This window comes from Stenella coeruleoalba, assembly GCF_951394435.1.
Source record: "Stenella coeruleoalba genome assembly, chromosome: 10".
Classification (NCBI taxonomy): Eukaryota; Metazoa; Chordata; class Mammalia; order Artiodactyla; family Delphinidae; genus Stenella; species Stenella coeruleoalba.
Window position 1 is genome coordinate 100941229 of NC_137156.1, and position 27330 is coordinate 100968558.

The 27330-nt window shown below is 47.0% G+C and overlaps 1 protein-coding gene across 2 annotated transcripts; it reads left to right on the forward strand.

Annotated features, from left to right (window-relative positions):
• Positions 1-27235, forward strand: RBSN (rabenosyn, RAB effector). 2 transcript variants are annotated; one of them, XM_079932844.1, is made up of 13 exons: positions 1-18; positions 3005-3139; positions 5131-5447; positions 9144-9284; positions 12341-12441; positions 13355-13400; positions 13519-13680; positions 15967-16208; positions 18219-18289; positions 20940-21026; positions 22085-22187; positions 23560-23664; positions 24355-27235. In XM_079932844.1, exons 3-13 carry the CDS (start codon positions 5300-5302, stop codon positions 25501-25503), a joined length of 2355 nt encoding a protein of 784 aa, XP_079788970.1. In that variant the 5' UTR covers positions 1-18; positions 3005-3139; positions 5131-5299; the 3' UTR covers positions 25504-27235. The 2 variants fall into 2 exon arrangements, with proteins under 2 accessions (XP_079788970.1, XP_079788969.1); XM_079932843.1 differs by lacking the exon at positions 1-18 and having other exon boundaries at positions 2863-3139.
• Positions 27236-27330: the final 95 nt, after the last annotated feature.

Consider the following 27330-nt stretch of genomic DNA (forward strand, 5'->3'; position numbering starts at 1 on the left):
AGGAGACTTCGAGACCAGGTGACTTTTCAGATCTCTTCCAGCCGGAAGGTCCGCGGGCCTTTGGGTGCACTCGGCTTGGCTGAGCTTCAGCTCGGTCCACCTGTATCTGTAGGTCGTGGTCCCATCCTCAGGGAACCTGGCACTCCAGGTGCAAGGGGGTCTCGTTTCCTGGCCCATCCTACCCAGGTCCCTCAGCTCCGCCACAATCCAGACTTGGGACACAAGGCTGTTCGGGTTCCAGGAATTTGATAGTAACAGAAGTCACGGAGCCCTGTGGAGAATATCGTTCGGATTTCCTTTCTTTTTAAGTTTAATTTTATTTTATATTGGAACAGAGTGGATTCACAGTGTTGTGCTTGTGTTGGCTGTACAGCAACCTGATTCAGTTATACATATACAGATATCTATTCTTTTTCCGATTCTTTCCCCATATAGGTTATAACTGATTGGTGACTAGAGTTCCCTGTGCTAAGCCTTAGGTCCTTGGTAATTATCGAGTTTACATATATTCATGTGTATATATTCATCGCTCCCTTTCTCCCTCCCTTCCCCGCCCACCTTCCCTGTCTTGTAAGCAGAAGTTGTTTTTTAAGTTTGTGAGTCTGTTTCTCGTTTGTTAATATGTTCATTTGTGTCGATTGCTAGATTCCACCCCTCTGTGGTCTCGTATGCTATTTGTCCTTTCCTCGCTGACGTTCTCCACTTCGGGTGATCATCTCCAGTGCATGCATGTGGCTGCAGAAGTCATGATTTCATTGCTGTTGTGGCGGAGTCATATTCCGTTGGGTATATGTACCACATCCTCTTCATTCATCCATCTGCTGTGGGACCTTTGTTTGCCTCCACGTCTTCACTCCCGTAAATACTGTCACAGTGAACAGGGGGTTGATGTGTCTTTTTGAATTTTGGTGTTTCTCCACATAGAGGCCCAAGAGTGGGGTTGCCCGGTGATGTGGTAGCTTTATTTTAAGTTTTTTAACAAACCTCCATACTGTTCTCCCCTGTGCCTGGTACCAAGTTACCTTCCCAAACCAGCGCAGGAGGGTTCCCTTTTCTCCATGCCCTGTCTCGCCTTTCTTGTAGACTTTTTGATAATGGCCCTTCTGACGGGTGTGAGGTGATACTTCGTTTTGATTTTGATCTTTCTTTCTGTAATCATTGGCAATGGGGACCTCTTTCCATGTGGTTACAAAACAAAACAAAAGTAAACAAAACGGTGTCCGTTAAATTTCCCTCTTGAAATGGCTTATGGCAAGTCCTCCATAGTTTTAAATGTTTTTCGATTACCTACCCTAGAATGTTCCTTGAGGGTTGCTGTCATTTACAGCCCCTGCAAGCCCTTTGAATATTAAGTGCCGGTAAGCACAGTTTTTTTTTTTTTAACATCTTTATTGGAGTATAATTGCTTTACAATTGTGTTAGTTTCTGCTGTATCACAAAGTGAATCAGTTATACGTATACCTATATCCCCATACCCCCTCCCTCTTGCGTCTCCCTTCGACCCCCTCCAACCCACCCCTCTAGGTTTTCACAGAGCATAGAGCTGATCTCCCTGAAGTACTGGTTTTTAAGTTGTTGTTCAAGGAGTTGTACACTAGGCGGCAGCACTTCTTCAGGCCCAAGTCTGGTTCCTGGGCAATCAGAGCCATAGAAAAAGTCCTGTTTCTGGGTTAGATATTACAGTGGAATGTGCCAGAAGAAACAGCTAAGGGCTGGCGTCTCATTGCTGCTTCCCCCTTACCCTTCAGCCCCAGGAAAATCCAACCCCTGCCCACACGACAATGCTGAGGGTACTGTCGTATGTAGGTGGGGGGATTCCGAGGAAGGAGGCTGCCTCTGGGAACCCAGCACCAGGAGACTTGGAGACCTGGTGACTTATCAAAGCTCTTACAGCTGTAAGGTCCACCGGGCTTTGGGTGCACTCGGCTTGGTTGAGCTGTACGATGGCCCACCTGGATCTGGAGATGGTGGTCCCATCCCCAGGTAACCTGGCTCTGCAGGTGCAAGGGGGGCTGATTTGCTGGCCCATCCTCCCTAGGCCCCTCAGCTCCGCCACAGTCCAGCCTTGGGACACAAGGCTGCTCAGGCTGCAGGGATGTGACACCAGCCCAAGTCACCGAGGCCTGTGGGGAATATCGTTGGGGTTTATTTTGTGTGTGTGTGTGTGTGTGTGTGTGTGTGTGTGTGTGTTTTCCCCACACATTGTTCTTTATCCATTCATCCGTCGGTGGACACTTAGGTTGTTTACATATCTTGGGTACTGTAAGTGATGCTGCAGTAGATAAGAGGATGTAGATACCTCTTTGAATTAGTATTTTTCTGTTCTGCAGATAAACACCCGGAAGCGGATTTAGTGAGTCCTATGTTAGCTCTGTTTTTAAATTTTTTGAGGAACCTCTGTGTTTTCCGTAGTGGGTGCAGAAATTTACATTCCCAGCAATAGTCTACATGTGTTCCATTCCCATCCTCCCCAACACATTTCTTTTGTTAACGGCCACTATAACAGTTGTAAAGTGATATCTCATTACTGTCTTGTTTGTATTGGAAAACTTCACAGATTTTCCTGAGCACTCTGTACCTGTTTTGGATGTATACTTCCTGTCATTATAAGCCCACTCTCATGCTGTTATATTCCAGACTCTCCACATCCTCCAAGCCTCTCAAATAATTCCTTTACTCTCTAGCGCTCAGGAAGTTTAATTGACTCTAATTAATTTAGAAGTGTTCGTTGCCTCATTCACTGCGCACCTCGGTCAAGGAGCAGAAAAGCACAGGCTTCAGTTTTCCCATACTTAACAGTGGGGCGGAGAGCAAGGGGCGTGGTTCAACTTCGCTGGCGGAACTACCAGAGTCGTCAAAACGTCGCAAAATTACCCAGCCTCGCCTGGCCGGTTTTTCCTGCGCCTGCGCAGAATCCGCCGCTGGCCTGCGGTTGGGGATTCCCTTCCGTGCCCTCGAAGACTTGGCGCTCCTCCGTGGTCCGTCTGCCTTTCTTTCGTTTTAGGCGTCGACGCAGGCGCGGCTGTTGAGCGCCGAGCAGTCGATGGAGATGGTGGCCTCGACCGCTTGAGGGGTCGTGGAGGCCCCGAGCTCGGGTCGGAGAACTGGACAGGCCTTCGCGGCTGTGGGACCGGGAAAGGTACACGGGGCTGGGCGTGCCTGCGGGGCTCTTGTCAGAAACCGGGAGGGCGGGCCGTGCGGGCGTGGGATCCGTGTATGGTGGGTGTGACGTGCGTGGTGGGCGCTGGGGCTCTCGGGCCGCGCGTCTCGCTCGTGTGCCCGGGGTGTTTTTACTCCGTGGTTGCTTGGGGTTGTGTGAGCTCTGTAGCGTTACGCGGCTGGGGCGGCGGGGGGCTGTCTCCCAGGAGCGTTTTCTGGGTCTTCTGTGGAGGTTTAGGCGTTTGGCTTCGGGGTTTGTGTGGTGCCTATGTGAAGTTGTCGTGTGTGCTTTGTGGGGATGAGCCTTTTCACCCACCGCACTGTGGGTGCGGTGATGCGGCGCGTGCACGTCACGTTGAGTTACGTGGAGGGTGGTCGGGCGGCCGGGGGATGTGTGGTAGCTGCGGCGTGTGGCCGGAGCTCTCACGCTAGACGTGGAGTTGCAGGAGATGTGGGTTTTATTTGGACTTTGGACGTGATTTAGGGTGCGAGGCTCTCGCATATGTTGTGGACGTGGGGCCTGGCTTGGTGGTTTGTGGTGGGTATTTGGTATATGATTGTAGGGCTCGTCCGTTCATTCATTTATTCACCCTTGGAGCGTTGTTGAGATTTTCGGTGTTTTGTGCCGGGCACTGACCCGGGGAGTGTGGTGTTGGGAACGAGGACGTGGCTTTTGCTCTCAAACAGCTTACAGGCTGTTGGATTAAGTCGCTTTGTGTACCTGTGATTACAAATTGAGATAAATGCTATGAGGAGAGGTGCAGGGCTGCCCGATGGGAGAATGCGTCAAGCAAGAAATTCTCGAGGAAGTGAGGGTGTCTTGAGATATGGGGAGTGTGTGTTGGTAGCGTGAGTGCGTGGGAAGGAAGGGGGCTCGGGTGAACCCCTGGCTGGGAGGGGCCGGGAGCTGCTTTATCAGCGACCGTCTGGAAAAGGGGCTGAGATCTGAATGTATATAACCATTGGGCCTTTTAGCTAGAGGAAGAAAACAGGGACCTCGTGTTTCATTTGTTTATTTCCTGGGTCACTGCCACTCTTCAGCTTTGAGGGCTTAGGCAGTTCCTCCTCCGTGGCCCTGTTAGCAGGTCCATCCACAGCTCAAAGATGACGGTCATACATTCTCCCTGACTCTGTACTGTGGTTTGTGGCCTCAGGTTCTTGGGGAGAAATTTCTCTGCTTTTGTGGATTGGTTTTGTCTGCGTTTCCCTATGGCTATGCATCTTTCTGAGGTGACATTGGAAGTGACTTTGCCGTGGCCTGATAAAACTGAAAATGTAACTTATTAAGCCCTGAATTGTATAAGCATCAGCTTCTTTTATTTTTGAAGCAGTGAGAACGTTAGGCTTGCTGGTTTATAAAGTCTAGTAAGTTTATTGGAGAAAAAGTACCCTACAAACGTAAGACACAGAATAGATTTTTCTTTTTGATCACTAGGTTTCTAATGCTCCTCCTTAGACTGAAGCTGGAATTTTGTTTGATTTGGTTTGGTTTGATTTTTAGCGCAGGTGCTATCCCTTTTATATCAGTGCCTTTTTGACAGAGGTGCAAGAGCTCCATATATGTAGTTGAATAAATGGTCAAGGTAAAGAGAGTCAAATAAAAATTTGTGCTTGTTGATAACTATTTCAGACATTTCCCCAGCGGCTAAAGTGGAATACAGATTATGAAGCTAGATCATTGGAATGAATGTTAGTGAATTGCCTTGGTATTGTGTTTACTGTTGAAGTTGTATTTTCCTTTCTTCAAGAATCTGTGCTTTCCCTTTCACTGAGTTGCCATTGTCCAGTGATGTTCTCATATCTTAGAAAGTTTTGTGTTTTGGTCTAAGGATTCGAGAAAGCAGTTTGTGTTCTCAAACTTGCACTGAAAAATGTTAAGTACCCTTCCTGAACTGTGAAAAGGACAAGGAAAATTCTCAATTGCTGCTAATTTGCCTGAATTGGTTTCCCCCCGCTTCTTTCCTTTCTTAGGACTCCTACTGCAGAGAGGATACCTCATCCAGGGCCGTGATGCCACTTCCCCATCACTTGTGTGCTGCTTGGTTAAGCTAATGCTGCGGATCCCTTGTCTCTTGTGGAGGACTCAAGCTGACTCTTGGCATGAGGACCCTGCCTTGCGGGGGTTGAGAGTGACACTGCCATGGCTTCTCTGGATGACCCAGGGGAAGTGAGGGAGGGCTTCCTCTGCCCTTTGTGCCTGAAGGACCTGCAGTCTTTCTATCAGCTGCAGTCACATTATGAGGAAGAGCACTCTGGGGAAGACCGTGATGTCAAAGGGCAAATTAAAAGTAAGAGACAGGGACTCTCTGCTTATCTCATTCTGTCACTGGGAGCTTTAACTCGTGGGATGGTTTTCATCAGCTACCATGTTGCCACCGTAATATGATAAATAATACGAAAATAATAATAATAATAGAGAACATATTTCTAGTGCTTTCCATGTGCCAGGCATTATTCAAAATCTTCCCAGTGTATTAACTTCATTTAATTCTCACGATAACTATGTGACTATGAGCCCATCTTACTGATGAGGATACCAGACACAGAGAGATTAGACACAGAGATAACTTGCCTGAAGCTGCAAAGTGAGGTAGAGCCCGGCTTTGAACCTAGTAAGTGTAATTACTGTCCTCTGCTGTCTCTTGCTAGAATGTTTGAATTACCTAACTGCCAGCCTAAGAGGGTTTGGGGTGGAATTCCTTTCCTTTGCTCTGTAAGTGGAGGCACATTGTACACCCATTTACCTGTCACAAATTCAGGCCTTCCTGCCATCCTTACTTCTTCAACTAGACCTTGTCCTCTGCAGCACAGGAAAAGGAAGATTATGGTTGAAATATAAGGAGTTAAACCCAAAAAGTTAAAACTTGGTTTTTGAGCTTCCAAGGACCCTCAGGTCCTGGAGGTTTGCAGAAAGAATTTTTCAGATTTTTGCTATACAGATTATTCATTTCCCGAACTTTAGATTCTAACCCCTAAGTATGATGCTGGTGCTCTGGAATTCACTTTCCTAGTGATTCAGTTAATAGCTGGCCACATTTCTGAAGGCAATGAGATTAAAAAGGTCTATTGCTGTATTCACAATTCTTTGTTGGGTGGGAGAGAAAGGAATGATCCATGTATTCCTAAGCGGACTCTGGTCTCCACACGTGTGAGTCACATGCCCCTTGTAATCAAAGTCTCACTCCATGTCTCACTTTTCAGTTCAGAAAAAAAGAGTTGTTGAAAGTATTAACATTTATAACTTCTGTCAAAAATATGACAAAGTCAAACATTTTCAAAATCCTGAAGGCTGCAGTGGACTAGGTGGCTTCTGGCTATAGAGGCTGGAGCAGAGTCATAACTCTGAGGAGACCCAAAAGGAAAAAAAAAGAGAAATGTATGTTCTTTCACATACATTGTTATTTCATTTGACTCTCCCAACAACCCTGCAGGAAGGTGTTGGTCTCATTTTATAGAGAAAAAGTGAGGCTCAGAGATGTGGAGTGACTTATCCAAGGTCAGATAGGAATTGATGGAGGTAGGCCTTGACCCCATGTCTTCCATCACCTCTAAGCCTAATGCTCCTCTTTGTGCGTGGCATCACTGATGAGGTGAGGCCCTGTATTCCAGTCACAGCATGCACTGCAGCTGGAAAACTAGCAAACGAAGGGACTGATTGTCTAAGGGTCCTTTGGATAACTGAAGGGCCTCCATGATTTTCAGTGAGCATCTAGTCTTAGTGCCAGCTCAACTGAGTCATATACCGTGATATCACTAAAACCTTGATGCCGGTGGGTGGAGAGATTAGAGAATGTCCTCACATTCCTGTGATGACTGCCCTTGTATTAGGGGAAAAATGTGTAAGATTATCGAGGGAATAACAGATATAGGACCTTCTGCTGCTGACTGAATTGAAGTGAGGGTTGATCCTGAGTAGTAGCTGGAGAGAGACCGGGAGTTATCAAATTTAGTTTCTCTTTTCTGTCAGTGTCTGTTTCTCTCTGCTTTTCTCTTTCTGCCTCCTTTGAGAGACAGTGAATTTCCTGCTCCTTTGGCTGTGAGGGGAAGACAGGCAAAATGAATAAGGCACCTAGATTTTAGTCCCCTTTTCTTTCATGTAGCTCATAATCACAAAGTCAAGAAGTCAAGACTTGGGCTTTCTTTTCACTAATGAAAAGGAGAAACCTGGTACTGAGTTGAAGAAATGCTTTGGGCCAATCAGATACTGGAAACTACCTCTTCAAGTGGAGTTCTTTCCTCCTACCTCTGCTTCCTTACTTGGCTTGTTTTGGGCTCTTGGAAAACCTGGGACTGGACATAACTCTCAAAGATGTTAGCTAAGGGGCCGGGCTGCAAGCACTAAAGCCCGCTTTTATTAGGAAGGGCATTTCTAATTCTCTGTGTAGTGTCCGTTACAATGGAAGGCTGCAAGAAGGTCCTTCTTTGGTTGGCTCAAGCTTTGGTTCTAACTCTAGCATAATCTCTTAAAACTAGCCTCACCATCCCTGACAAGGGCAGGTTATGGGCTACTTTCTCTCCTAACTCACAGTATCTCACATCAGAGGGAAACTATTTATGTATATAGCCCATTGTCTTCCTGGTGCCTTCACTAGGCTTATTTATAGCTACCTTCTGTTATAAAAAAGCCATCCAAACCTTTCAGGAAGGATTCAGTGTCTAGTGCATTTTGTGTCTAGGACATTTGCCTTATCTGAGATGCTTTTTTTTTAACAAAGCCTTTTCAGGACACAAGGGCTATCAGTTGAATTTAACTTTCCTCATTTTCTCTGTTCCTCTTAATCAGCCTCTTTTTTAGGAAGCTTGAAATTTGGGAGACACTCTGGTGTTCATTAAGATTCTGATTCCATTTGTCTTGCTGGAATTTGGGAGGCAAGACCCAAGGCTAGGGAATGACTTACCGGGGGATAGACTGTACTATCCATAATGTCCTCGGGACTCCCCTGGTGGCGCAGTGTTTAAGAATCCACCTGCCAATGCAGGGGACATGGGTTCGAGCCCTGGTCTGGGAAGATCCCACGTGCGGTGGAGCAACTAAGCCCGAGCGCCACAATTACTGAGCCTGAGCCCTAGAGCCTGCAAGCCACAACTACTGAGCCTGCGTGCCACAACTACTGAGCCTGCGTGCCACAACTACTGAGCCTGCGTGCCACAACTACTGAGCCTACGTGCCTAGAGTCGGTGCTCCGCAACAAGAGAAGCCACCACAATGAGAAGCCCATGCACCACAATGAAGAGTAGCCCTAGCTCGCCGCAACTAGAGGAAGCCCGAGCACAGCAACGAAGACCCACTGCAGCCAAATAACAAATAAATAAATAAAAACATAATGTCCTCATATTCCTGCTATTTAGCTCTCTCTCTTTACCTTTCGAGCTCTTGACTTGGTGTTTTTGTCCTCATAGAAGCACATAGTTCCTCTTGTGTACTTCCTTGGCCCCGAGCTGTTACAGTCCTTGAATTTCTTTAATTTTGTCTGAAGTAGTCTCTTTTATATTTTATGGCCCTAGGATTTTAGACTAGAGTTAATCATAATAATACTGCTGAAATCACAGTCTGCGGCTTTCTTATGGGACCCCAGACCCAAGAGTTCCCTTCCGTACTACATATCTAAAGTACAGATCTTTGAATTCAAGAATCTCTAGTTCAGAACCAACTTACTGGTACAGTTTGCTGATGTTCCTCAGCCTGCAGTTGAGTCTCTCCTTAACTTTATAATTGATTTAAGCAACAAGATCCCTGTGATGTATATGGGCTGGAGGATGGAATTGGACCAGTAAATGGGATTGTGACAGTGATTCTAGAAGTTTTCCTCCTTCCCCCATACTACTTATGTCCTCAGAAAATGAAAGAACCCTGATACAGGAGAAGCCATGAAATGCATTGGGACCCTGTTGATAGGTGAAATCTAAGTGCTTTTCCTATAGGACCTTGACTCTCTACTGGGTTATCTTCGTGGATTCATATGGTGTTTATTCCATTTTTCAAGGTCTTGTCCAGAAGGCTAGGAAAGCAAAGAACAGGCTGTTGAAACGAGAAGGAGATGACCGAGCTGAATCAGGGACCCAAGGATATGAGTCTTTCAGCTATGGAGGGGTTGATCCTTACATGTGGGAACCCCAGGAGCTTGGTAAGAAATTCTTTTCATTCGTTCATTCATTCAGCAAATGTTTATTGAACATCTATATGTTTTAAGAGTTGGCTGAAGAGACACCAGTAAATCAGAATGGTTGTAAGCTTCTGAACCTTGTGTTCTAGTGGGGGGAGAAAATGGACAAGAATGAGCTGGGCCTCTGCTTTGTGTTAGGCACTGCATTAAATGCTTAAACTCTCGTTTAATCCTTACTGAACTCCATGGGGACCTCCCAGGGTCAGACAGCTAGGAAACTGCAGAACTGGGGTAGGGATCCAGGTCTTTGACATCAGCCCAGGTGCAGTCCATTGACTGGGCTGTCTCTTCTTGTGTAGACATTGATTACCTCCCTACTGAGAAGCACTGGTTCATGCAACTTAATTTTCTGAAGCATGTAATTGTGTTATCATCTGCTTCCTTTCAAAATTACCATCTTTTCGGGATGATGAAAATGTTCTAAAATTTATTTTGGTGATGGTTGCACAACCCTGTCAATATACTAAAAACCATTGAATTTGTATGCTTTAAATGGTGAATTGTATGTATTTGAATGATAACTCAGTAAAGCTTTTACCAAAAAGATCATGCCACATGGAGTTGAACTAGCTAATCTTACATGTCCTTTAACTGTTGAATGATAGTGATCATTAATATAGTATTTTCTATCCATGCGATGGGTAAATAATGATTCTTTCGTAGTAGTTTATTATACTTTGTTTTGTTTTGGGGCCGCTCTGCATGGCATGTGGGATCTTAGTTCCTCAACCAGGGATCGAACCCATGCCCCCTGCATTGGAAGTGTGGAGTCTTAACCATTGGACTGCCAGGGAAGTCCCATAGTACTTTATTATACTTTGATACTCATTATCTTGTTCACCTTTCATAAAAGCCTTGTGAGGTAGAAAGGGTAGTGATGCTCATTCCATTTATAGATGAGAACACAGGCTCTAAGAAGGGAAGTGATATTTACCCTGGGGTCATCTACCAAATAGTGCTGCTGCAGGATGTGTCTTTTATTTTATTTTTTAAATAAATTTATTTATTTTATTTACTTTTATTTTTGGCTGTGTTGGGTCTTCATTGTCGCGCACAGGCTTTCTCTAGTCGCAGCGAGCAGGGCTACTCTTCCTGTGGTGCACGGGCTTCTCATTGCAGTGGCTTCTCTTGTTGCGGAGCACGGGTTCTAGGCGTGCGGGCTCAGTAGCTGTGGCTCGCGGGCTCTAGAGCGCAGCCTCAGTAGTTGTGGCGCACGGGCTTAGTTGCTCTGCCGAATGTGGGATCTTCCCAGACCAGGGATCAAACCCATGTCCCCTGCCTTGGCAGGACGATTCTTAACCACTGCACCACCAGGGAATCCCAGAATGTGTCTTTTTGGAAGAGGAAAGTCCTAGAATTACACTATCCAATATGATAGCTACTAACTGTATGTGGCTATTTAAATAAATCAAAGTTAAATAAAATTAAAAGTCAGTTCCACAACCACACATTAGCCACATTTTAAGTGCTCAGTCTCCATGTGTGGCTAGGGGCTACCATGTTGGAGAGTGGAAACATTTTATTTTCATTATGGCAGGAGAAAAATGGCTTAAAAATAAGATTATATGCATATATTTATTAGTTACATATGAAAGACAGAAACATGAAGGAGACTTTTCAAGCATATGAATTATTAGCTTTTTGATAGCTTATTTCATGATTGCCAGTGTTAAATTATCAAGGTGATTTACTGATTAACTTACCTGTTTCAGCAACTGAAGGAAGTCACAAATTACAAAAGGTCACGTGAATGGCAAATTTTAAAAGTTAACGTGTATTGTCACTCCTAAAAATTCGAAACTAAAATTTAATTAGGTGTTAAAGTTGATTAGGGAAGAAGAAAAGCGTGGATGCTTAAGAGTGTAGCATAAAGATCTAGATATGGTAAAGCAGCAGTCCCCAACCTTTTTGGCACCAGGGACCAGTTTCAAGGAAGACAGTTTTTCCATGGACGATGGTGGAGGGTGGATGGTTCAGGTGGTAATGTGAGCGATGGGGAGTGATGGGGAGCTGCAGATGAAGGTTTGCTCGCTCTCTTGCCTTCCACTCACCTCCTGCTGTATGGCATGGGTTGGGGACCCCTGTGGTAAAGTACCTAAATGAATAGGCCATCATTGGGTGGAAGAAATGAAATGAGTGCTGGGAGGGTTGAGGGGGCAGGGCCGGCTTTCAGAAGAGGTGAGATTGAGCAGGTTATATTTCAGATGCACTGAGACAACAGGCTACTTGGTTCCATTTGTGTGAGGAGGTTTGTCCTGGGTCTTGGCTGCTGGACTGAGAAGTTACCAGTTTAACTAGCCCCCTCCAAGGGCATCTATTAGCGTTTACATTTGGGGGGCTATTTTGAGAAGGATTGTTTTTATTCTGATGAAAAACTATATTGTACCAGCTTTGAAAAGTACAGAAAAGTATGAGATGTTTAAAAATTGCCCATAATGTTACTGCCTTTTTATTTAACAAAAATTCATGTGCCAGGCAGTATTCTAAGGATTTTATAAATTTTAACTTCTGTAGTCCTGATAACAGCCCTGTGGAGTAGGTACTGCTGTTTTCCCCATTTTATAGCTGAGTACTCCAAGTTACAGGGAGGTTAAGGAACTTGTCCAAGGTCACACAGTGTGTGGCAGAATTGAAACTTGAGCACAGGCTGGCCCCAGAGTTCAACCTCTGTCCTTAAGGTCTTTCCTATCATACTTTGTGGCCCCAAGGTGACCACAGTTAACATTTTAGCAAATTTCCTTCCATTTGCTTTTCTAGTTTTTTAATTTTTAATAAGACTCTAATGGACTTCCCTGGCAGTCCAGTGGTTAAGACTCCACGCTCCCAACATAGGGGGCCCAGGTTCAATCCCTGGTTGGGGAACTAAGATCCCACATACTGCATGGTGTGGCCAATAGATAGATAGATAGATAAATAAATAGATAAATATAATAAAATCCTAGAATGTTTGAAATTCAAGGTAGAGAGGCTCCCTCAGGAAAACGACAAGTCGTTTATGTCACCACCTCCCCTCCTAGGTGCTGTGAGAAGCCATCTTTCCGACTTCAAAAAACACCGAGCTGCCAGAATTGACCACTATGTCGTTGAAGTCAATAAATTAATAATCAGGTTAGAGAAGGTAAATCTTTTGTTTTAAAACACTTTTTTTCTGCAAGTATAAATCTTCTGGGGGGAGAATTACATTTCTGTAGCATGTGTCTTGTATATTGTGTATATCCAATGCTGGCAAGGGAGCACCCCACCTAGAGCTGTGCTGAGGACGTGGTGGATGGTTCTAGCCTGGGCTGGCTTTACTGAAGGTGGTGGCCCAGGTTGATGACTGGCCACATATCCCGCTTCCCTTTTTCTTCCTATGAAGGCCACTTGGCTGCTGGACAGCCTTTCTGCCTTTAGATCCTTTCCTCGTTTGGGTGTCCCAGGGACAATCACGCAGTGAGGCATAGTGTGTGATACCATGTGATGGCAAACAGAGAGGCTAGTAACCAGGCGTGTGAGGAGTACCCTGCCAGGGCCAGTGTGCAGTGTGGGAACCTCTCGTCCTGTGGTTGGTTTAAGAGTGTGTCTTCAATACCACGATCGCTCTGTTTACTTTAACCCTGGAAATGCTTGTTGTGTATAAGCTGGGTTGTGTGGTGGGCATGGCAGCAACCACAGGGGTTCAATTCTTTATGTGTACTTCGTAGGGCAGAAATATGTGACCACTTTCATTGTCCAGGAGGACTGTGGCGAATCGGGGGGTTCCCATTGCTTTCAGTAGCCACCCCACCGTGCCCTTGCCTACCCCTGGTTACTGCTTAAGCGGGTAACTGACAATAAAGAGATTGGAATGGGTCATGCGAAGGGAGGTACCTTCTGGATACAAAGCTAATACGGTATCCCCCACAAAGTTGTTTTTGTGACATTTTGGGTTTGGAGACGACAGATAAGACTTGAGCAATGCTGGTGTGCTCATTCCCACTTGATGCTTCTGCCTGTAGAAAGTGTATACACCACCAGATTAATTCCTTTTGGCACTTTTTTCTCCTTGTCAGCTCACTGCATTTGACAGAACAAATACTGAGTCTGCGAAGATCCGAGGTAACTCTAGAACTTTGCTCACATTCCTTCTATTCTTTATCTTTCTTCTTGACCAGATCTCCTTTTTAAAATGGCCTACATTTATGTTTGTTTGGTTTTTGTTTTGTTCTTCCCAAAGCAATAGAAAAGTCCGTGGTGCCTTGGGTCAACGACCAGGATGTCCCCTTCTGTCCAGACTGTGGGAATAAGTTCAGCATCCGCAACCGCCGCCACCACTGCCGCCTCTGTGGGTCTATTATGTGCAAGAAGTGTATGGAGCTCATCAGCCTTCCCTTGGCAAGTAGGTGATGGGGAGGCGGGCCCTGGACCCTGATCTCCTTTTGAGACTAACTTGTTTACTAATTACCACTGGGTGATTTGGGGGACTTTTTAAAAAAATTAATGGCCCATGGGATCTTCATTCATTTACTTGTTTATTCCTTGAAGCCCATTACAGCCTAGACCCTGTGTTAGGGACCAGTGATTCAATGGTCTGTAACAGAGGTTGGCAAACTTTTCCCATAAAAGATCAGGTAGTAAATATTTCAGGCTTTGTGGGCCACATACGGTCTCTGTCACATTTCTTCTTCTGTTTTAAACAACCTTTTTGAAGTGTAGAAACCATATGTAGCTTGAGGGTCATACAAAAACAGGCTGGACTTGGCTTGCAGGTTGTTGTTTGCCCACGTCTGGTCTATAAGCATCAGCCATTCCTTCAGGGAGTCCAGCACCCAGCAGGGGAGACACAATGACAAACAAGTGCTTTATAAAGAGCCAAGTATGATGAGAGAAGTTGTGTCAGGCACATGGGAGAGTTGACGGAATCTTTTTTTTAAAAATAAATTTATTTATTTATTTATTTTTGGCTGTGTTGGGTCTTCATTGCTGCCAGCGGGCTTTCTCCAATTGCGGTGAGCGGGGGCTGCTCTTCGTTGTGGTGCGCAGGCTTTTTTCATTGTGGTGGCTTCTCTTGTTAGGGAGCATGGGCTCTAGGCGTGTGGGCTTCAGTAGTTCTGGTGAGCGGGCTCAGTAGTTGTGGCTCGCGGGCTCTAGAGTGCAGGCTCAGTAGTGGTGGTGCACGGGCTTAGTTGCTCCGCGGCATGTGGGATCTTCCTGGACCAGGGCTCGAACCCGTATCTCCTGCATTGGCAGGTGGATTCTTAACCACTGCGCCACCAGGGAAGTCCCGAGTTGATGGAATCTTTGTCAGCTCTGCTTGAAGTGGCAGGTGAGGCTTTGAGAGGAGACTGTAGGAGATGGTCTTAAAACGAGCAGCGGGCTAGTCCTTTCCTTTGAGCAAAGAGTCACAGACAGCTCACCGTCATATAGAATAGGCTGTAATGTCGTAATATGAGAGCCACTGAGTGCTGCTGAGGCCGCTGCAGAGGCTGAAGAAGAGTGAGAGTGTGGGTGCTCAGGGTCAGGAGGTGACGTTTGAGAGCAGCCTTGAAACACAACTGGGACTGCAGAGAGGTGGGGCAGGCAGGCATCCTGGGGAGAGTGAAGAGCTGGTGCTTAGGCGTGGGATGTGGAAGGGCCTGGGGAAGGTTAGTAGATGAGCAGGTACAGTAGTTGGGGGTGTGAAACACTGCTTGAGAATGTGGGAATGAGGCTGTAAAGGTTAGATGGAACACAGTGTCCCAGTGGTCCAGAACTTTGAACCTCAGCTGGTTAAAGGTTGCAAAAGATGATCTCATGGGGTTTTGGCTAATTCTGGGACTTTTGGGGTGATTTTGCAACCCTGGAGAGTTCTGCTGACTCTGCATGTACCGTTGGCTGCAGGATGTCTGGATAACATGGGACAGAAGCAGATGCTTCCTCCGTCGAGCTCTGATGTCCAGCGGGCTCGCATTACCTTGATACTTCCCCTTTCTCCCTGAGGCGACTCCCTGTCTTACCTGAGACTTTATAAGCTATGTTTTGGGGACACTCTTCACCTTCCTTCTTTTGAGCTAATTAACTGACATTTACTGGGCAGCTGCTATGAGGTGGCCCTGCTGGAAAAAATATAGGGCTGCAGCTATGAATAAGACAGTTTCTACCCTCAGAATCACAGATTCCTAGGGCAGCTCTGGGGTGTACATAGAGCTATCACTACAGGGAAAAGTGGGAAGTGCTCCACAAGGGGTGATGTAGTAGAAACTGATAGAAAGGCAGATTGTTTTTGCCTCAAGGAATTGCGGGGGGCGGGGGGGCTTCCAGGAGGATGTGTCATTTGAGCTGAGCTTTGGAAGGGGTAGGAGTTGGGCGTTTGGGCGTGGGGGAAGGCCGTGGAGGGTAGCCCAGGGAGAGCCTGGGTTGTGTCTCAGGCACGGGGCAGGGCAGTAGGTGGTAAGGCCAGGTTAGGGGTGGGCTTCAGAGCCTCAGAGACAGACTGTCGTAGGCTGCCTGGCTCTTTGGCAGCTGCACTGGGCATCCATCCCACCTCAGAGCCTGAGCCCGGAAGGCAGAGGTGTGGGTGCTTCTCGCCTGTGGGCAGAGCCTGCTCTCGTGCCACCCCCACCGTTGGACTCCACTGCTGTTGTGGCTGGTGGGGTGATTGGAGGCTGTGGGCTCACTGCTGCCTGTCCTGTGTTGTGCTTTACAGACAAGCTCACCAGTGCCAGCAAGGACTCCCTGAGCACTCATACCAGCCCCAGCCAGTCACCCAACAGTGTCCACGGCTCCCGCCGGGCCAGTATCAGCAGCGTGAGCAGCGTGAGCTCTGTCCTGGACGAGAAGGATGACGACCGGATCCGCTGCTGTACACACTGCAAGGACACACTACTCAAGAGAGAGCAGCAGATCGATGAGAAGGAGCACACCCCTGACATCGTGAAGCTCTACGAGGTGATTCGTGTGTGGCCTTGAGTCTGATTCGAGAGATCTGGCTGTTGGTTATATACATGCCTGCAGATTTTGGAGAATGCTTTGGGAAGTCATTCCCTTGAATCATTTTTAGTTTTTGCCAAAGGGCACTAGCTAGGGCCCTGGGTGAGTCACAGAGTCACTGGGTATGTTGCAACAAACTTGTTCCCTCACCCTTTCATGCCCACTTGACAGCGGGGTGGGGGGGTGGTTAGGGGCTTCTGTGGCCCAGGGGCAGGAGGAGGAAGGGTGGTTGCCAGGCGGTGTGGACAAGTTCTGTGGGTGGGCAGGAGCTGGAGCTGGTGGTGAAGAGTGGGCTGGAAGAGTCCTGCCACACTCACTTGGAGTTTGAGAAACTGCCCGGAGGCTTAGAGCTTCCTCTTTTAAGTCCATTCAAATGCCTCAGCTCTCTTTACTACCAGCAACCCTGGAATGCCTTCAGTAGATGCTGCTTTAAAGGAGCAGAGTGTGGTGCCAGAAGCTGGGATTTAGAGTCAGACTGGGTGTGAGCCTGGCTCGGCCTCCTAATGGCCAGCTGAGGCCTGCAAGATGAGAAGGATGAGCCAGGTTGGGGTTGGGCAGGGAGGTGGTAGGAAACGGGGAGGAGGAAACCCGCCCAGGCATCGGAAGCAGTTTGTGCAAAACTGAGCAGAGGAGGGGTGTATCCTTTTTTTTTTTTTATAATAGATTTTATTTATTTATTTTTGGCTGCTTGGGCTTCATTGCTGCGCGTGGGCTTTCTCTAGTTGCGGCTAGCAGGGGTTACTCTTCGTTGTGGTGCGTGGGTTTCTCATTGCGGTGGCTTCTCTTGTGGCGGAGCATGGGCTCTAGGCACGCGGTTTTCAGTAGTTGTGGCACGTGGGCTTCAGTAGTTGTGGCTCGCAGGCTCTGAGCTCAGGCTAAGTAGTTGTGGAGCACGGGCTTAGTTGCTCCGCGGCATGTGGGATCTTCCTGGGCCAGGGCTCGAACCCATGTCCCCTGCATTGGCAGGCGGATGTTTAACCACTGTGCCACCAGGGAAGCCCCAAGGAGGGATGTGTTTTTGTCTGATGATCACTGAATGGTCACTGGTAGCAGTTCTGTAGGTCACAGTGGCTGTATTTCTGAAACCACCATGAAAATACTCAGGCTACTAGAAATGGTGTTAATTAAACCCTTGCTGAGCTGCAGATGTAGCCATTGTCCATCCTTTATGTGGAGCTCATGATCTGACAACTCATTTTTGTAAATAGCTGCCACGCTTTTGGCTTCCTTCTTTTTTGAAGTGAGCCCTGGCAGTGCCTTGTGCTGCTATCTGGCATCACCTGGCAGATACAGGACATAACAACTAATTTCTTTTCTCTACCTTGGTAAACTCAGATGACTTGTGTCCTGGAAGGCCTTGCTCCTCTCAGAAACATCCGGTCAAACATCCGGGCTTCCCTGGTGGCACAGTGGTTAAGAATCTGCCTGCCAGTGCAGGGAACACGGGTTCGAGCCCTGGTCTGGGAAGATCCCACATGCCGCGGAGCAACTAAGCTCGTGCTCCACAACTACTGAGCCTGGGCTCTAGAGCCTGCGAGCCACAACTACTGAGCCCGCGTGCCACAACTACTGAAGCCTGTGTGCCTAGAGCCCACGCTCCGCAACAAGAGAAGCCACCGCAATGAGAAGCCCGCGCACCGCAACGAAGAGTAGCCCCCGCTCACCGCAACTAGAGAAAGCCCACGCACAGCAACAAAGACCCAACGCAGCCAAAAATAAATAAATTTATTAAAAAAAAAAGGTTCACCCTCGCTTTCTTTCCTTCCTGCAAGCTTTTCTTGTAGAGTAGGTCTAAATCAGGAAATTGATAACAACAAACAAAACAAAACAGAGCTAAAAACCACTCTCTGCACTTTTTTCATTTTATAAAACTGCACATTTTAAATACATCTGTTGATTCAACATAACCTCTGGGTAGGCTTTTCTGTACCTTGAGAGCACAACTCACCTCTTCTTTTTTGTTCTTAGAAATTACGACTTTGCATGGAGAAAGTTGACCAAAAAGCTCCTGAATACATCAGGATGGCAGCATCATTAAAGTAAGCTGTTCCTCTCTGTTTTACTAATTTAGTGGTGACTGTTTTCTGGCATTTTAGGTCAATTCTTTAGTAGGTGAAAATGACATTCCTAACTCTGCCCAGGCTTTTCTTCTGCCACTGACTGCAGAGAATCTTCGTCATATCTGTATTTCTTTGGGGTGCATGTTACAGTCCTGTGTAGTCATGTTCAGTCATGTGACCCCAGCTTTTCTGATTGAGCGGGTTTAGGAAGGGCCTTGGACGATAAGCACCACTGCCAAGTGCAGCATCCGGAGGTGAGCAAGGGCACTGTGCCTCATGCTTGTGCCTGGGTAGATGCCATTCAGGGTGACACTGAGGTGTCAGGGCTGAGAGCAGACATTTCCTTTAGGTCAGGGGTTGGCAGACTTTGGCCCTCGGGCCGCATCTAGTGTGCCATCTCTTCTTTTAAAATTAAGATTTAATTCACACACCATAAAATTCACCCTTTTAAAGTGTACAGTTCAGTGGTTTTGGTACAACCATCACATCACATTTAGTACAACATTCACAAAATTGTACACCCATCAGCACTGTCTTCATTCTGAAACACTTTCATCATCCTAGTAAGAAACCCCATACCTGTTAGCAGTCCCTGCTCCATCTCCCTTTCTCTGGCAACCACTAGTCTGCTTTCTGTCTATGGATTTGCCTAGTTTGGATATTTCATGTAAATAGAATCATAGATATATGATCTTTTGTGTCTGGCTTTTTTCACATAATGTAAAGTTTTCAAGATTCATCCCTGTTGTAGCATGTGTCAGTGCATCATTCCTTTTGTGTGAAGGCTCCGTGTGGGTAGACCACATTTTGTTTATCCATTAGTCCCTTGGTGAACATTTGAGTTTTTCCACTTTTGGCTATTGGGAATAATGCTTCTATCAATATTCATGTATAGGTGTTTTGTGGACATATACTTTTATTTCTCTTGGGTATATACCTAGGAGTGGAGTTCTTGGGTCATATGGTAACTCTGTGTTTAACTTTTTGAGGAATTGCCAGACAGTTTTCCAAAATGACTGCACCATTTTACATTCCCATCAGCGGTGTATGAGACTTTGAATTTCTCCACATTCTTGCCCACACTTATTTCAACATTATAAATTCAATGTTATTGGGACACAGCCATGCCTGTTTGTTTGATTACTGTAGCTGATTTTGCACTACAGCAGCAGAGTTGAATAGTTGCAACAGAGACTGTATGGGCCTCCATAGCCAGGGGGGAGCTACCGTTGCTAAGCATGTTTCCAGGTGTCTAACTCTTACGCCTCCAAAGACCAGTTCTGAAGTGCTTTAAGTAAGTGCCTTTCAGTCTGTCACTCATTCACTCAGTGGATATTTAGCAAGCACGAGTTACGTGCCAAGTGCTGTTCTGGGTGCTGGGGCTGCAGCAGTGGACAGTGGAGACAGCTTCATTATCATGGGAGTGCAGACCGTAACCAAGTGAACAAGTAACGCACATGATAATAATGCCAGGCATGATAGGTGCTCCGAGGAGATTATAGTTGGTTGATGTGACTGAGACCAGGGCAGTGATTTCGGATTTGGGCCAACCCTGTTATTTTCCACATGACTTGGCGTTATCAAGACAAAGTTCAAGTCTTTTTAGTTCTGATCTGATGTTCTTTTTGCAAACTGTGCAGTTAGAGATGATGAAACAACTTTATTGAATCTGCAGATTACAGCACACACCAAGATTTTTCCAGCTAGGCCTGCCTTATAGATGGAAAACAGGTAAACACAGCAGTTCTTTCTGTTTATTTAACTTAAATTGCTGTTGCTTCAGGAAGAGAGTTGAGTGGCCATTGCTGAGGCTGGATTAATAGCTTGGAGATCATTTGAAATGTTTCTCTTCACAGTAAACATTGTTTAAGCTTGTCCCATGTGCTAGTTACTAGGGGTATAAAAATGAAAAGCCATGATCACTGCACTTGGAGTTCAGCAGTCTGGTGGGAATGGCAGACTAGTAAAGGAACAATTCTAAGACCACATGATAACTGTTGCTGTTCCTCTGAGACTGGGGTTAAGCCACCTCTGGCCTTCCCTGATGTCCCATCCTCCACCCTGGGCAGAGTTACTCCCTCTCACCTCCTTTCTTGAGTTGGAGTCCAAGTGATTTTCTCACACAGGGAGCAATTGTTCGTGAGACCTGGGAGCATGGGGCAACTGACAGTGCCACGTGGGCCGTGGCTTGGATTCCTTGGTCAGCTTTCCTATCATTCCTCCGCTCCCTGGGTAGTCTTTGAGTGAGAAAAGAAAGTGCCTTCTCCTCTTACGTGGTCTGACCAACTCATTTAGTAAACCACTTCAACCGTCTTACTAGATGCACTGAAATTGTTCACGGAAAGTAGGCTGAAGTAGATTGAGTCACATTTATTTTGGCAATGAGCTTAGGAGCTGGTCCTCAAAGACCTCGGCACTAGTGTGTCCCTATGGTGTCTGCAAATTAAAAGCAGTTTCTAGTTGATTAGCACTTGTATTTTGAAAAGGAATGAGCACTGCAATATATGCAAGAGTCTGAAATGCCATTTGGAGAGAATTAACTGTCTACCCCTCTGTGAGTCCTTTTACACCACACTGTCCGTTCAGTGCGATGACATTTAGATCAAACATCTCTGTGATTTCTCCCTAGTGCTGGAGAGACAACCTACAGTCTGGAACATGCCAATGACCTTCGAGTGGAAGTGCAGAAAGTGTATGAGCTAATAGACGCTTTAAGGTAAGGTCTGTTAGGTGATGTCTTACGTGCTGCCTTGAGTGGAGGAGGTGCTTTGTTAATGAGTGGTGGGCGGCCAGCAGACCTGAGCTTACCCAGTCCTGGTGATAGTGGGAGTGTGTGAGGAGGAGGCTGAGGGAGTTGCCAGCTCTGGCACTCAGTGCATCTCAGTAACTTTTGGTTAAGGATTTCTATTGTTCATTATTATTAAAGGAATAGGAGTTGATTGACACCAGCTGTGTGCCAGTCACTGACTACTTCCACACAGAGTAGCTCCTTTATTATACCATGGTTACCCTGTGAGGTAGAGATTAACATCCCCATTTTATAGGTGAGAGAATGCACCACAGCTAGAAGAAGGACTGGAGCCCAGATGGAAACACAGATTCTTTTCTTCAAGTTGACTGCTGCCTTGGTTTTTTTTGGCCGCGCTGTGCAGCTTGTGGGATCTCAGTTCCCTGACCAGGGATCGAACTGAGGCCCATGGCAGTGAAAGCGCCGAGTCTTAACCACTGGACCAGCAGGGGAGTCCCAGTCGCTGCTTTTTTTTTTTTTTTTTTAGTCGCTGCTTTTTAACTGTGGATTGGCTGTTGGGGTTACATCAGCCCTTTGCAGTGTAGGAAGTACTGTGACTCAGAACAGAGATGCGGAACTCTTGTCCATCTGTACGTGCAGGGCTAGCTACGTGGTTTAGGGTCTGCTGCAAAATGAAAATTCAGGTCCCTTGTTCAAAATTAAGGATTGTAAGACAGTGATAGCAGAATATGAAACCAAGCACAGGGCCCTTTTGCTGTGCTGGTCACTCACGCACGATGCTGGCCCTGCACCAGTGGTCAGTGCCTCGATGGCTGAGTGTTTGTCGTTCACCCTGTGCTTGTTTGGGGCCTTGGGTACAGCCAAAGGGTAAGAAATGGGCTTTGCCTGCAAGGACATTTCAGTGGAGTCTCTAACCCATTTCTCTACACATGTTGCTGGCATGCAAGCCTGGTGACTCGGGACTTTTCACCCATGTTTCTGAGGCTGGCAGTGCCTGTTACAGTGATGTATTTGTTCCAATTCAGTAAGAAGATCTTAACCTTAGACTTGAAGCAGGACCCTCCACCACATCCAAACACTTTACGGCTACAGAGGATGATCAGATACTCAGCTACGCTTTTTGTGCAGGTAAAGCCATCCTGGGGTGGCAGAAGCGCCGCACTCGCCTGCCCTGCTCTTCTACCACTCTGAAGGCAGATTGGGCCAATGGCTTGTTTATTTTCTGTTTGTACATTTATTACTTTTTAAGGTTATAAATGTGTCAGTCACATCTAGAGAAAAATCTGGATGTCAAAGAAAAGTAAATATTCCTTTTAGTCCTATGTCCTTAACACCATCCTGCCTCATTCTGATACATTTTCTTTTTTATTCCATTTGCACTGGTTATATAAAGTAGTTACATATGCTACTTATAGTAACTTATATAAGTAGCATATTTGCAAGTTTAGGCCTTCTCATTGCTGAATTTTATATCATAAGCCCTTTTTTTTTTTTTGGTGGCGCCACATGGCATGCAGGATTTCTAGTTCCCCGACCAGGGATCGAACCCATGCCCTCCGCAGTGGAAACACCAAGTCTTAATGACTGTAGTGCCAGGGAAGTCCCATAAGAACTTTTTTATGTGGTCCTCAAACAGCTCTTGTTTGAATGACTACAGAATAGTGCTCTGTGTACACTATCCTTTAACTATTCCCCTTTCACTGGGCATTTGATAGATTCCCATTTTTTGCTGTTGAGGATTGCCTGATGGACATACTTGCACATAGCATTTCCTCCTTGGGATAAGCTCCTACGGGACTCTTCCTGGGCCATTGGTTTGGAGGAAACAGGTGACAAGGGCGCACTAGGCGTAGGTGGTTGGATCTAAGTTGTTTCTACCTCAGAAAGCCCTTGTGAGAGTCACAGTCAATCCCCTGTGGGGCTCCTGACAGAGATCTAAGCGTCCTGTTGGGTTAGTTTCCCAACATCGTAATGCAGAGAATGAGGCCCTTCCTGCTTTTGATTAGTGGCTGTATTCCACAGTCATTTGATGAGTGCCTGCTGAGTCCCAGGCAGTGTTCTAGGTGCTGGGTATCCTGCCATGAGTAAAGACAGACATTCCTGTTCTCATAAAGCTTGTATTCTAGAGAGGGGAATAGAAAAGAAACAACTAAAAAGTATAGCTTAAGAGGGTGGAGAGTGCTGTGGAGAAACGCAAAGAGCGTGGGGTTGGGGCTTTGACGGAGGCTTACGGATGTAGACAGGGAGGGCAGGAAAAGGCCCCACTGAGAGGGCAAATAACTGGGATGTCTGGTGTTGATCATTTCATCAGGAAAAGGCTGGCCTATTTGGAAGTTGGCTCTGCTCCGATTTCAGTGTTAGGTCCTTCCCTGCTCTGCTCATTAACGTGATTGTCCGAGAGTGGGGTAGTTTAGCTTAAGTGGGCTCTCACTAGAGGGCTTCAGGTTCACTTTTTCTCCTAAAAGGGTTTAAGTGTAAAATTGCCTGTGACCCCCTACAGGAAAAGTTGCTTGGTTTGATGTCACTGCCAACCAAAGAACAGTTTGAGGAACTGAAAAAGAAAAGGAAGCAGGAAGTGGAGAGGAAGAAGATCCTGGAGAGACGGGTGAGTGAAGCTCAGGGATGCTGGCGTCCTGGCTTCTTCCCTGCGGCTCCCTTGAGCGCAGAGGCTTCCTCAGGCTCCCAGGAGGTCCTGTGAGGTTGTCGTTAAGTCAGAACCTCTCACTCTCTCTAGTTTGCATTCTCCTTCTGTTCTGTTTCTGGCCTCTCTCATCTTCAGAGGTCAGGGTAATTATTTTTCTCTCCAGGTCCTATTTTTCTTTCAGAGGTTCTACTGATTTTCTCCTGTCCAGAATACCATAGAGACTGGCAATCCTCCCCCTGGTACAAGCTGCAGAGGACCCAGACACCAGGGAGTTCTTTCTAGAACACTTTGGAATATGGAGTATTAAACAGAATAATATGTGTATTTAAGATTGTGAGGTTCTAGTGTAGATGAATGGTAATAGACCTCAGAGATTTAAGACAAGTACGTGGCCAGTGAATCTAAGATTGAGAAAAGCTTATCCCTTAACTTACTGTTATTTGGTATTTTAATTTTGAAAATCAGGGTGTGTCCCTCCTTCCCTTCTGATAAAAAAGCCTGATTTGATTTTAGCAGTTGGATATCGTAGTCCTGAGGTGGAGAATTGGAGTCTCACTGACACAGGGATAGCGGGACCGCAGAGGGTGGCTGGCGGTGTGGCTGTTGGCCTGGTGACCGTGTTTCTTCTCTTTGGCTTTGGTGTCTCCCCAGGCTGCCCTGGAATCCCAGCGAAGGCTTGAGGAAAGGCGCAGTGACCTGGTGTCTCATGCGACCAACGGGGAGGTGGTGTCCCTTCGCGGGGGCCATGCCCCGTTGAGAAAGGCTGAGGGCTGGCTCCCGCTCTCTGGAGGTCAAGGGCAGGTCGAAGACTCGGACCCACTCCTCCAGCAGATCCACAACATCACATCCTTTATCAGGCAGGCTAAGGCCGCGGGCCGGATGGATGAAGTGCGTACGCTGCAGGAGAACCTGCGCCAACTGCAGGACGAGTATGACCAGCAGCAGACAGAGAAGGCCATTGAGTTGTCCCGGAGGCAGGCCGAGGAGGAGGACCTGCAGCGGGAACAGCTGCAGATGCTGAGGGAACGCGAGCGGGAACGAGAACGGGAGCAGTTCCAGGCGGCATCTCTGCACACGCGGACTCGGTCCCTGGACTTCCGAGAAATCAGGCCTTTTCAGTTGGAGCCAGGCAGAGAGCCTCGCAACCACCTTGCTCATGCCTTGGATCTGGGCTGTTCCCCAGCTCAGAGCAGTGCGGCACCCAAGACCCCTTCACCCAGCTCGGCTCTCGAGCCCATCAGACTGTGGTCTGGGCCCCCAGCCCTTGGCCAGGAATTCTTCCCCCAGAGCACCACGTCGCAGCACAATGAGGTGCCCTCCCTAAATCCCTTTGATGAGGAAGACCTCTCCAGCCCTGCAGCAGAGGGCAAGGCCAGCCCTCCTGCTGCAGAGCCTCCTCTCGGCCCTCCAGCCTGTGTCCTCAAGGAGTACAATCCTTTTGAGGAGGAGGAGGAAGAGGAGGCAGTGGCAGGGAATCCCTTCACTAGCCCAGACAGCCCAGCCCCCAGCCCCTTTGACGAGGAAGATGGGCATCCCCCTCAGAGACCCTCAGGACCTCCTGTTCCTGGCAGCCCCTTCGAGGAGGCCCCCTGTACTAACCCGTTCGAGATGGACAGTGAGAGCGGGCAGGAGGGTGAGGAGCCCATAGAGGAGGAGCTCCTCCTCCAGCAGATCGACAACATCAAGGCGTACATCTTCGATGCCAAGCAGTGCGGCCGCCTGGACGAGGTGGAGGTGCTGACGGAGAACCTGAGGGAGCTGAAGCACACCCTGGCCAAACAGAAGAGGGGCGCCGACTGACCATGATGGGCAGGGCGCCTTTGGGGCCTGGCAGGAGCCAGGGGAGCAGGAGGGAGGGCTGCTGGAGTTGATGGACAAGGAGGAAGGGCGAGATTTAAGCTGCACGCAGGTCAGCGGGGGAGGAATCTGCTGTTTCGTGCTGTGCACTTGGAGCTTTTTCCATGATAGTTGAATAATAAAATGGGAACTAGAACAGGAAGAATCAGCATGCATTTGCTGTTTTTCCTGTTTTTTTTTTTTTTTTTTTATAATTGGGTTTTCCCTTTAGAAGGGAATTTAAAACTTCACTGCCGAGATATAACTAAGCGCAGTTCTGTTGGGCCCTGGGCAGAAATGGCTACTGTGTACCTCTTGCAGCCATTTGCTCCTGCCTGGTGTTTGGTCATTATGCAGTATTATAGGGCAGCCTTATATAGGGCCCTTCCTTTAGCCAAGACAGACAAGATAAAGTCCTGTAAATTTTACTCGGCTCTGGAGGAAGTCTGTCCCCATTAGGGTATTATGTTGCTTTTACTTGGGACTTCCACTGCTCTACTGGGCACATTCTGCCTGTACAATGGAAGGGGGAGGTCTTGCTATGAAGGCAGTATTTAAGACCCAGGAAAGCCCAGCACCTCTTCTTAAGAGTGGGTAATGGTGGTGAGGTTTCACCGGGGTCTGTTTCCCTCTTTGACTTCTTGTTTGTCTCTTTCAGGAAGTTAAACTCCCAGTGCAGGGGTATCACTGTGAGTCTGATCGTGAACTTTTTACAAAACAGGAGTGGGTAACTTTTTGGTTGATGGAGGTGGTATAATTTGGGAGAAGAGTCTCTATCCAAGTGTGGCTCTGTGGAACTGAATGACCGCTGGGACAATTGTCTGTCCCCAGAGAAAGCTTCCTCTAGAGCTTTGGCAAAATAACTCTGAGCTGGGCTTTTTCAGACTTTTTCATAGTTTAGGAATTGGTGACCAGGAAGCTCTTGTGGAACATTGTCAGAAGAGTTAAAGCTCCCCTGAGTCAGAAGGTCAATTAAAATAACTTCCAAGGCTAGTTGATGAGCCTTCTTCCCTTTTGGTTCATCTTGTGCTGACCGTGGACACTGGTGAGATATTTTTTTACCAATGTTTAGTATTAAGAAACTGAAATGGGGAATTCCCTGATGGTTCAGTGGTTAGGACTCGGCGCTTTCATTGCTGACGGCACGGGTTCAATCCCTGATCAAGGAACTAAGATCCTGCACAGTGCACCGTGTGGCTGGGGAAAAAAAAAAAAGAAACTGAAATGTTTGAAAGAGGCACAACCCAGGATCATTTTGGTAGAATCGCAGTACTTGAACTCTTCACCAATTAAGGGCAAAAAGGGAAATTGTTAATTTAGCTCTGGTGCTTAGGTTTACAGGAACATAACCCTTAACTGACATCTGCCATCTTGATACCCAAGTGTGCTCAGCTCTGGGTAGAGTTCCTGCAATTATGCTTGTTAACTACTGAACAATAACTGACCACTAGTCACTTTATACCCCTTAACTAACTCTGGGTCATACTCTCAATGGTTAATGGTGTGAGAGTTGAAATTCACTTTGTTACATTCTGGGACGACCTCTCTTGATCTTGGGAAGGTCTGAAAAACATTGTGGTGTAAAGGTAATCTGTTTTTGTATTGACACTATTCACATTTCTTTAGCACCTGCTGGATCTTTGGGCTAAATGAGGGGGTCCTGTATGGGGATGTGGGAATGGGGAGTGGGTGGGTGGAGGGTGTGTGGAGGACCCCTCGAGTCTGGGTTCTCTTCACAAAGGAATGTGAGTGGGTTTGAGGTCAGCCAGTTACCAACCTTGCTGATTGTCA

Coding starts and splice junctions, on each gene's coding strand:
- RBSN (XM_079932844.1), top strand. CDS start 5,300: ATGGCTTCTCTGGATGACCCAGGGGAAGTGAGGGAGGGCTTCCTCTGC. Junction 9,285..12,340: donor GTGGGAACCCCAGGAGCTTG/GTAAGAAATTCT, acceptor CTCCCCTCCTAG/GTGCTGTGAGAAGCCATCTT. Junction 13,681..15,966: donor CATCAGCCTTCCCTTGGCAA/GTAGGTGATGGG, acceptor TGTGCTTTACAG/ACAAGCTCACCAGTGCCAGC.